The 11,583-nt window shown below is 39.0% G+C and overlaps 1 protein-coding gene across 3 annotated transcripts in view; it reads right to left on the reverse strand.

Annotated features, from left to right (window-relative positions):
- Window positions 1–10,623, reverse strand: part of LOC110064381 (uncharacterized) — a 36,735-nt gene extending 26,112 nt beyond the window's left edge. Inside the window, exons 1-5 of one of the 3 annotated variants that reach the window (XM_089293670.1) lie at window positions 10,231–10,623; window positions 6,978–9,734; window positions 6,750–6,843; window positions 1,873–2,590; window positions 196–611 (exon numbers count right to left, since the gene is read on the reverse strand). In XM_089293670.1, the coding sequence (XP_089149796.1) occupies window positions 196–611; window positions 1,873–2,581 (1,125 nt within the window). In that variant the 5' untranslated portion in view covers window positions 2,582–2,590; window positions 6,750–6,843; window positions 6,978–9,734; window positions 10,231–10,623. Of the gene's footprint in view, window positions 1–195; window positions 612–1,872; window positions 2,591–6,749; window positions 9,735–10,230 lie in introns of all 3 variants that reach the window. The other 2 variants (XM_089293668.1, XM_089293669.1) reach the window with 2 other exon arrangements.
- Between the last annotated feature and the right edge of the window lie 960 nt (window positions 10,624–11,583).

The following is an 11,583-nucleotide window of genomic DNA, read 5'->3' on the forward strand; positions in this document are numbered from 1 at the left end:
TTCTGCTGGTCCTGTTAGAAATTTACTGGTATTTTTCATCCAGTGTTTTGTGTTAAATGCTGTGTATTGATTGTTAATTTTCATTATTTTGACTGACATTTGTCGAGCCAATTTTATGCAGCTGCCGCGTGCTGGCACTGTACTGAATAACAAAGGTATCAGTTGATGGTGATTTAGCTATTAAGGAGGTCTCACCTTATCTCCCCTCCTCTCTTTGCATTTGTTGTACTCTCTCTTTGTAATTGTGGTTTTTAGTTTCAACTCGCTAAGCCCAAGTTCCTCTAACACTTCTGGTGTTACAAGCGTTCGCTGTACCACTTTACTGAGATTGCCGCTGCTGTAATCTTTCCACAGACCTTCAAGGATTTGCAATGAGCTGCATGTCACCTTTATCAACAAACTTCCTTCTTCGTGGCTGACAACATTGACACCAAGCTGAACTTTCAAGTACTCTAGAAGACTTTGAAGCCGGTTATAGGCAGGCGAGAGAATCACTCTCCAGATGTAAGACTCTGTTGGAGGATCCTGGTGATCTCCATCAAGATTTGCTGTAAGTTGTCCACCTTGTGAAAGTCGTTCCAAGACGATGCAAATAAGAGTTGTCAAATCATCTGAAAGCAAAAAAGACAAATAACAATCCTGGATATAAATAGGAATCGTCTTTGTCATACTCAGACCACACTAACATCAAGTTTTTGTGGCTAATCGCGTATGCAGCGTAGCCACTATGCTATGCTTATCAAAAATATTAATTTTGAGCTAAAAAACTTTTGTTTTTCTTTTGTTCTGTTATGTGTGGTGACAGAACATTTGACATTTCTACGACAAAGTTACGTAACAGCGAGTCTTCATACTAAAAATGGAAACTTTTGCTGTGATATACGGTGATTGATCGTTTAGCTTCTTGCAGTGCATTTTTTTTTTAATAGCCTCTTTTATTGTGGCTCGGTGTGGCGTAGACCAGTGGCAATTGCTGATACAGAGATGTCCTTTCCTTTGAGAAGTTTTCGCGGGCAATGTGATTTTGCGTCAGGCTTTTATTGTAATCGGACTTAACGTTTTTTTAGCTGTCATAGAAATACTGATTTGTTTTCTTGAAATTGAAATGGATCTTCCCAATATAATTCTGTGTTATTGCCGCTTTAATTTTTAACGGCAAAGAGTTTGGAAGGTAATCTTTAAAGGCTAGCTATAGGCAAAGCTGGAGTGAAAAGACAGTTGGAAAAAGAAGTGACCGAAAAACCTGAAATCTGATCTGGACATACACGACTAGTTGACAAAAGGGTAAAGGGCGCTTAGTTTTACTTTATAGCATAGATGCTTTAAAAAAGTTTTCCGTTAAAATTATTTCTTTTTTTTCTGAAGAGGCTTCTGCTCTGGAAACAACTAGGTGACTGTAGGTTAATTTACCCTTGGAAAAAGTTGTGGCTACGAAAAACGGTAATTCCATGTCATGCAAAGGTTAGCGGTTCATTTCAGTCAACAGTCACCGCTAGGGTTATAAAGGCATGCTAACATTTTCGGCGCAACCAAGGGATTAGAGCAAACTGATGAGTTTATCATATTTTAAATTCGAGTTAATCATACATACATATTGCGTACCTATTTTTTTTATGATATTGGTAGGCAACTGTCCTAAATTTGCAAAGGTCGCACGCACTCTATGAGCATGATGATTGATACACCTTCTTGGTCCGTCTCTGATCTTTCGGGTTAAAGACTGAATGGACCGTGCACTAAAGTGAATTTCTAATGTTGGTGGATGAAACCAAGCAAGAAAAAGAGAATACTATTTTTGAAATTGTCGCATGTTTACACAATACAGAAGCTTGTGAAATTCAGCTTTTCATAATCCGTTATTTCTAAGCTCACCTATCCTTTGGTTCACCTGTTGGAACTGATCTCTGACATATACGTTAACCTGTTGAAACTGATCTCCAAGTTGTTCTAATGCTTCTTTGACATCCATGTCGTTCTTGTACCATAATTGAAGCTCAACCACGTATCTTTGTTCCTCTGTTGTTAGAGGACCATTACGCAACTCATCAATGGCCTTTTTCCATTCCTCTCTCTTTTCATTACTTATAGATCCAGCAATTTGCAAAAGAGCTTCACTGATTTCGCTCCAAAGATTTACGAACTCCAAGTTGGTCACTTCCATTGTCCTGTTGTGACCGTAAACAGAATTGCGGTAGTATTTTATCCGCACTAACTCTGCTTCAAGACTATGGTCTGTACTGTTTGGCAGATTGTTCCACCCAGTTAGGGGTTCTGTAAGGTTGCATATTGTTCTTAACAATCTGAATGTTAACGAGACGTCGAAATCGGTGGACTTGCCAAACGTACCAGGGGAAGGGTAGAGGCAATCCCATTGTGGTTTGGAAAGTCTTTCTCTCCACAGTTGATCAACTATAGCAGGATCACCTAGCGTCAATGGAAGAACGGTGGGCGAGTGAAAAGAATCAAACTTTTCTCTTAAGAGCCTGGCGCCTCCGCACACCAAAAGTCTTGTCAGCCGGTGAAAATACTCCTTCCCTGTCGTTGAACGCAAAGCTGCTTCTGCATCTGTGGGGGTGTTCATGTCCGGTCACTGTGGATTAGACTCAAAGTCAATTAAAATACCACAAACAAAGAAAAAGAAAAAAATGTTATAATGCATATATGGAAAGGTTTCAATCAATCAATCGCTCGGTCAATCGATCAATCAATCAATCAATCAACCCATCAATCAGCATTTATTTAACGAGGATGACCCTCTTGTGACATCTACAGCAAGCATTTCTTAGTTTACTCCGGGCGTAGTTAATCGACAAAAATCGATATTGGAAATCAATCGATATCAATCGCGGATTGCTATCGATTGATATCGGCAATCGATAACAATCGTAAACCCACAGAAAATTGTTTATATCGATTGTTATCGATTGGCAAGAAAAGATAACAATCGATAATTTCTGCCTTCAGAAATATCGATTGTCATCAATTTTAAAAATCGATAATAACCACCCGGACTATTCAAAGATGGCTTTTTTATTATAGTACCTGTAACAACACGAGACGTTCATCTTCAGCATGCTTCTACATTATATTCTCCTTTTGGCCTACACCGAGATCTATTCTTACGTTTGTACGTTTCCTAATGCAAATACCTTATTCTCACTAAATTTCGCGAGGGGAGTCGATAAAACCAGGAACATGGAACATTTCGGAACATCCCGGAACATCCTGGAACATCGAATAATTATAATAATTATGAGAAAAATGTGTAAAATTAAATTTTCAAAAATTAAATTAAACAAAAATAAACTGGTATCACCTAGGAATATAAAATACAAAGCAAAAACACAACCAAAAAGAAAAAGAAAAATGAGAAAAAAACTCAGTGACTCCAATGAGTGATCAGTTAGAAGATTAATCCTTCCAGTCGTTCACCATCAGTTTAATCACGTGACTGTCCCTTATTCTCAGATTTCGTTCTTCATAGAAAACCAAGATGGTGGCGTTCGAACTCTCAAATCAGACCGAAAAATATGGAAAAATATGGCTGTGTAATTTCTGTATTCAATTCATTACGTCAATTCAAAGATATGCGTATACACGATTTCTCATGAAGAAATGAGAGATAGAAATAGATACTCTTCGGCATTGGGTTTCTTGTCTAAACTAGTTCGGACTGCTCGAACTCTGATGATTTACTAATAATAACTTGCATGTTACTCGGGCTTCCGGAAAGGCTGCACTTGGTGGGTCATAGTGCCAGGCGTTCCTTGCGGGAGCGCGAAAACTGGGGATGATAATTGCAACATGAAGACGGAACAGTGACAAAACTATGGCTACTGACTTAACAAGCAACTGTATGATGCTCAGACGAACACCTCAGATGTTGAAGAAATCAGGGATCAACAAAGGAAACGCAATGAATTACCTGATATTCATCGCAAGGATCGTCCATGTTTGTGTTAAAAAACGGAGTGCTGTAAAGCCACGTAACGTAATTGGCGGGAAAGAAGAGGAGTGTGCACTCATTGTGGTCAGTTGGATGAACATCGAACGCTCCCTACCACTCCCCCACCGACTCCCCTACCCCCCAAAATATCTTTTCATATTTCGAGGTGATACCAGTTTTTTTGTTGTTTTGTTTTGTTTTGTTTTGTTTTTTGTTTGTTTATCTTATATTTGAAATTTAATTTTACATATTTTTCTCATAACTATCATAATTATTCGATGTTACGGGATGTTCCGAAAGGTTCCATGTTCCTGGTTTTATCGACGCCAATTCCGCGAGTACTAAAATTTCGCGATTTTTGCAATTTTGAAAAACTCGCGAAATTTACAGTCAAACTCACAAAACCGTGAACACCTAAAATATGTCTGGAATGTTTATTGTGTTATCACCAATCACGAGCGAGATCTTCAACCACAGAAACCACAGAAACAAACGAGTTTCAATCGGCCACGGAACCAATTTGTTTCGTTTCAAAAGGTTTCAAAATAAATCCACTATTTAGGTTATACAAGAAATTAGATAATTGCTGTTACAGGCTATTTAATCACTAGCGAAGAGGGTTCGGGCTATTTTTAACGTGAAAAACCTATTTTCACAAACCAATGTGCTAGTCTGACGCGACTGGCAGCCGTAGAATCACTTAAGAGCCAAATCAGTACTTTCATTATTTCGTTTCATTACTTTGATAAGGACGAAACGCCACGAGTAATATTGATGAAAATGGAAGTTTTCCATTATATTTAGTAATGTGTGAATCAAGTGCAAATTTATTTGCGAAGGAACAGCGGAAAGTTGAAGTGTTTACTGTTTGTCACAACTAACTCCAAAATTAGCAAACACTTGCATTTAATGTCGTCAATCTTTCAAGGGTGTTTAGATCACTGAATCACTGGGCCCAAGGAATTGTAATTATTTTCCAAAATAAAAAGAGTCGCCAGTTTAACCAAAGATGACGCCAAGGTTAGCGAAACCACCAAAATTTTAATTCCTCCCTATTTATAGCTGTGTAAAATTAACCGTCGCTTCGCTTGAGCAACCGTACGCGTCGGCGGGATTCTTTTTTCCAAAATCCCGCAAACTAAGTACTGGATGTGGTTCTCGATACAAAAGCATAGCAATTATTTAGACTTTCAATAATATATAAAGACAGGGGGTGTATCTTGGGTCAAAGCGAAAACCAAAACTATAGATCGTTTTCACGTGACGTCATCACTTTGTAAAATCCAAAACGAAAGAGCCACCAAAGTTTTTGTCCTCACTAGGCACAAGAGGCGGTATATTTATATCTGTTTACAATTTTACAGCTCAATAGCGTGCTTCGTTTGGAATCCAGAGCATTTTGAATTTCAGGGTTATGGAGGTGCGTGACACAAAGCTATGATCGAGTTTGTCGAAAAATATATACTTATCCCATGATTTTGAGCCGTTTTAGACGTTAAAGCATTAGGAAAAGTGCTTATGTAAATGCTTGTTTGATCAGTACTGATAATCAGTCGCCTAGATAGCCAAAGTAAGTTCCAGATGTTTACACTATTTTCCGGCCGCCATATTGGTGTATCACGGAGGTACACCAACATGGCGTTTTCACACTGGGCTCTGTAAATATCGTCGAAACATTTCGACGAATATCTGAAGTTTGGGGAAACACACAGGCCTAAAACTTGGAGAAGTGGCCTATTTAGTTATCTTCCATAACATCATAATTTCATAGCTTTTTCCACTGGATGGTTTTCGATTTATTTTTTTATTGCGTGACAATGAAAACGATCAATATTTATAGTTCCATGACCGATGCAATACATCCACTTTCTATAGTTTCTGTGGTTGAAGATCTCGCTTTTGATTGGTTATAACACAATAAACATTTTAGGCATATTTTAGGTGTTCACGGTTTTGTGAGCTTGACTGTAATACTCGAGAAATGTAGGACACGCGAAGATTAAAATCGCGAAATTTCATACCTATATAATATCAACTTTCAATGATTGCTATTAACAATCGATATCTTCGATTGATATCGATTGCTATCGATTAATATCGATTATCGGTTTATCGACTGACTACGTCTGGTTTATTACATTTTGCAGTTGCGTGGCTGAAGAGCTCGGTGGGCATGAGCCATGGTCTTCGAAGTGCTTTGCTCATTTCATGACCTTTCTAAACTAGTATTAACTCAATTTGATTCGAAATCAAAGATTCCAAAATTATTTGGAAGCAACAAATAAAAGAATTCAGACAAACGACTTACTCAAATGAATGCTGGAAGGACGCAACAACTCAGCCGTAAACGTGCGAAAATCAAAACAAAACAAAACTCGTCGGGAACTTCTAGTTTTTGCTTTCCTACTTCTTCTGAGTATTTTTGTTGCCCTTAAAATTGTTGCAACGTTTTCTACACTCATACTTGGAGTATCATTGAATCATATTTTGAATTAGACATCCGTTCGTGTGATTATCAATTGCGAATACAATAGTCGCATCAGTTTCTGCACGTTGATTATTGACCTAAATTTGACGCTTATTGACGTACTTCACCGACCAAAAACCAGCGTCGTTTCGATGTGTTGCGAGAAATTGACTATCAAGATTTCAGATTTCTATCAAGGAGATAGGAGACAGACACAGAAAGGTCAATACGTAGTATATATCAAAGCGATGAATGGCGTTTGATACAGCGAAATAACTATGGAGCCTATATTTTTCGTGTTTTACCAAAGTCATCAAACACAAATGTAGTACTTACGAGTTTAAAGTCACAGTTCCTCGTGTGTGTCTGCCATGTTCTGGTTTAACTTTTAACGCTGTCCCTGGTCACGTTACAAGTAGTTTGCCTGTCTCTGAAGAAACAGCCTTCTCAATAAGCAAAATTCACTTTAATGCCAACGATGAAGGGACCATTCTACAATCGAACAGGAACGCAAAATCACAGCACGATACAAGTAAACTTAGCTAGTGAAGCGAAGACACTTACAAGAACTCCTTAAGGTGAGAAATAACGAGCAAGTCCTTCAGATCGTTCGCAGTGTTCGAAACACAAACATGGCCGACTCGTTTGGCCCAGCGCACGACATGCCATTAGGGACAGCGCGTCTCCCAACCCCAAAATGCATCGGGAACGAAAGAATATCGAGATCGAAATGTATTGTGGGCCAAAATATAATCAGATAGTGGGAGCCTGGTCTCTAACACTTGAAACGCCTGGTTGATTTCAGCTTTAAAACGCAGTTAGCGACCACCAGCCCACGTTTTCTCGAAATATTTCTGAAAGGAAACACAAATTATCCCTCGAACGTCTCAGTCACAGAAATTTTTGCTCATCAGATCAGTTGTGCACCACGGTATTTATTATCTTGCAATTCACTGACCTATTTGTTACTAGTAAACGAACCTTAGCTTGTGTTGTGTATGTGGAAATTATATGTAGTTTCTTTAATTTGATTAACAATAATCATAACGGCTTGTCGTGTATTTAATGCAGCAATACAGAATTTCATACCGTAATCCCATTATAATTCCATACACATACCAACATTGAAAGCCTGAAAATATATAATATAATATATAATAATATTTATCTGTTTTTTTTGTTTCTGCATGTAATGTTTGTTTCAGATTTGTTGCTTAAAAGCAGTAAAAACTCTAGAACAATATGAAATAACTATATGGCAATATTGAAATGACAGTAGATGTCAGACATGTACTCAGAGTCCAATTTTCCTTAGAATGTTACTCGAGCCATGTATGGCAAAAAAATATTAAATTAATAGTAAACTTGTTGCAAAATCAATATAGTTCGCACTGTGCCGTTCAGGACTTACATGTACATGTACATGTATATATCTGTGGTGGGGATCAAGTTGATAAAAATCCTACGGAAATGAGCTGATTGATCAAATATTTATGCAAAGCACGATGCCCAGTATTGTGATAGCTCACTGAAATTAAATGTGTGAAACACAAGACTAGTTTCACCTCATGCCAATAATGATTTCACATCCTTATCCCTGTTCTATTTTACAGAACATCAAAAACATGGTCTAATATTATTATTAATACAAGCTGCTGGAATAGTCTTGAATGACTGCTCTGTCCTTTTTTGCTAATAACAAAATGATTTCAATTGAAAGAGACCTGGCATGTTCCATATAGGTCGTCCAGAAACAGTTAGAATCAGCTTTTAAAATTTCACTAGTCTGACCTGTAATGATTTCATATATTTTCTAGTGTGAAAATGTTTCCTGCACTAAATGCTCTAAATAATGATATCATCTTCTCTATTTAGCACAGCATCAAACAAACAATTTTGCCAAGGGACCTGTAGATCTAGGTTTTCATTATCTCTGGTGATCTTTTTCATTTTGATAGAAGTAAATTATGATGATGTTCTTCACAATGAAGAAGCTAAAGACCTGTGGATAACATAAGCCAATATCATAAGCCAATATGGCAGTAGCCTGCTAGAAGGCTAGTGTCAGGTTGCACAGTTATCTCTAGCTGGTCAAATCGTCACGAAAACATGTACAGCCTGCTACTGATCATATCACAAGGGCCATTTTAGAGATGAAAACTTAGGTCAAAAGGTTTCTAAAAGCACTCTTCTATCTTTGTACTACACTAACCACATGTCCTGCATTTTTCATGGGGCAGTGCATTTGGTTCATGTTAGAAGGAGTATTCCTTTGCAACATTGTTGTCTTTCTGTTGTTAAAGGATTTTGTGTTTGCAAACATGTGTTGTAAATATCAGAATAGTACTGGAAATGGGTCATGAAATAGGGTTTTACACATAATGCTCAAATTTGTTGTCATTATGCAAATGCTTGATGATCAAAAAATCTCACTATATATTATGCTCAAAAGACATCGGCCAGGTTTTGTCACTGTTATTCCTGCGTAATGCTAGATTCTTTTGCCTCACTATTATGCTCAAAATAATGCCAGCACAATGTGTAAAACCATATAATGACCACTAATGGGGGTGAGGGAAAGATGGAGTGGTCATCAGCGGAAGTTGTGGCACTTCCACAATAAACAAACTAAAACTTTGTTTCACACTGACAAGAATACGGCTTCGTCTCTGCTCATGGGCAACACAGTATTGGGTCAGGTGTTGCAAGAAGATTGATTCTTTGATCACTGGACCCGTTAACCATCAGAAAAGAGGGCTGTGCAAGGCTACCACAGCTGCGTTCACCAGAGTAATAACACCACATATATCAGTGCAACTCTGCAGGGAATAGTTACGGCATCACCAGTCACATTCATGACCCTGCCAATTAGTCGCACTGGGAGAGTGGGCAAGCACCAAATGACTCTTTTTGTGCTTTCCAACTTGCGGAATGTACCGTGCAAAATCATTGACGACATCAATGATGTCTGGGGGAGGTTGCCAAGCCAGCATCTTACAGTATATGATCTTCATGAAAGGTCGCAGCTCAACATCTACCGGTACCCAATGATTACCACCATTTTGAGGGTTGCCAATGAAAGTTTTGCCATTCCTTTGTCCCACATTCAGAGTGAAAACCAGCCTTTTTAATGGTCCAGGGTTAAGTAACTTAGCTTTCCTCATCATCTCGTTGTGGATATTAACAACGACGTTGGGCATAGTAGCATGGTATCATTTTGCATGTCATTAAGCTGTTTTAACACCCATGTGACGTGATCAGTATAGACCCAGCCTTGCATTCCCGATGCAGCAAGACAGGCAAGCTCATCTGCAGTCAATCCTGTTAACTAGTAACAACATGATATACTTTTCATCTGGCTTTATTAAATATTTTCTAAGGGAGTGGGGTAATAGACCTCAAAAAGTAGAGTTGGAGTGGGCTGCTAGCGGACAAAGATGTATATAAGATTATAAAGTTCTAAGCGTCACTGCTTTCTAATTCAACAAAACTGTGATACTGTATTGGAGATGGCATCCCCCAACCCCCCACCCCCCCCCCCCACCCCCTTTCCACCCTTCTACACCATGTGTAAAACCCTAATCGCATTTTTTCAGCTACAAAATAAGCATATCCCATTTTCTATTTTACATCATTTTACTTTTTCGGGCCCGTGTACGCATTTTCGTTTTGTTTATCTTTAAAATTACACAAACTTTATTGCATATTTTAGCCGGTTCCAGTACTAGTTCAGGATATACCTGGAAAAATAAGCCTACACATCACGACATCACTCCACATGAAGTCATTTCTTAATTTTTCTTTAAAAAAGACTTACCATAACTTGGTAGCATATCGTCAGTAGGATTGTCCCAGATCATGGCTTTGAATTTGTCGATCGATTCCTCGCCGAGTTTTGGGCTGGCGAAAAGCTTTCGAAAACCACCTCAGTATTGTAAGCACTGGGTTTGCCCTGTCGACGGTTCAACTTTGCAAGGATCATTCTATACATAAATATTGAACAATGCTTGGAGCAATTCAAGTGAAAAATTTTATTCAGGATTTACCTTACCCTCTAAAAATGATAAAATTAACCAGGCCTACTAATGTTAGAGACCAGGTTCCCGCTATCTTGTTATATTTTGGTCCATAATACATTTCGACCTCGATATTCTTTCGTTTCCAAAGCATTTTGGGGTTGGGAGACGCGCTGTCCCTAATGGCATGTCAGCGCACGAGTCCCCGGTCAGCGGGTTTACTTAGCAAAAGTCCTGGTACGGGTTGACTAGCGGGAAACTCTGCATCCCCCCTAGTCCGGAAAGCTATATGCTAACGTAGGTTGACGGACCTAACGTGATACCCATAGGCCCGTCTGAGGTTTCAAACGTTTTGTCGGCCGACGTTCACAACATGGGCGTGGTGACGCTGGCGGGGGTGCAATGGCTCTGGTACAACAGTCTGTGTTACTGGAGGTTCCAGGGACAGTGCAGTGCCTGAAGAGGGAGCTGTAGGGGCATTCAAGGACACGTCGCTCGGTGCGGTTGCTTGAGGTAGAGGAGTGAGTTTCTCCTGGCAGGGTGATGGGGGCGTCAAAGAGTGGGCGTACATTTGGATTTGACAATTTCTCCAAAAGGTTGACGAAGGAGAGTGTGTCTCTATGGGGGCGGCCAAAGATGATCTGCGCAGATGAGATGTTGCAGTCTGGGTCGGGGATGTTGCGTAATTGCAGCATTGCAATTTAATAAAATTTTAATAAAACTTAACTAGTGAGCAGCACTCTGCGAACCGTAGTTGTATAACTTCTTTATTTCTCCTACGCGTTTCGTGTGACTAACGCACACTTCATCAGGGAGTTTAACAATAAAACACGAAGCGCCTGTATATATATCTAACTCATACTAGAGTTTACATTTCGTAAGATCACACCTACGGATATACCTATAGGAATGACAAACTCCACGGTAAAGCGTCTAGGAAACAGGCGGTAAATTTCGGCAAGGTGTGACATATTTTGTGCGTGATATAATTTTGGGGCCCCCAGTTTTAGCTAAAACTCCCTGTTACACTCCTTGTTACACTCCCTGATGAAGTGTGCGTTAGTCAAACGAAAGGCGTAGGAGAAATAAAGAAGTTATACAACTACAGTTCGCAGAGTGGTGCTCACTAGTTAAGTTTTTATGAAATAATCTTA

The sequence above is a fragment of the Orbicella faveolata genome, unplaced genomic scaffold (genome assembly GCF_042242905.1).
Source record: "Orbicella faveolata isolate gen_17 unplaced genomic scaffold, um_ofav_v1 contig_25, whole genome shotgun sequence".
Taxonomy (NCBI): domain Eukaryota; kingdom Metazoa; phylum Cnidaria; class Anthozoa; order Scleractinia; family Merulinidae; genus Orbicella; species Orbicella faveolata.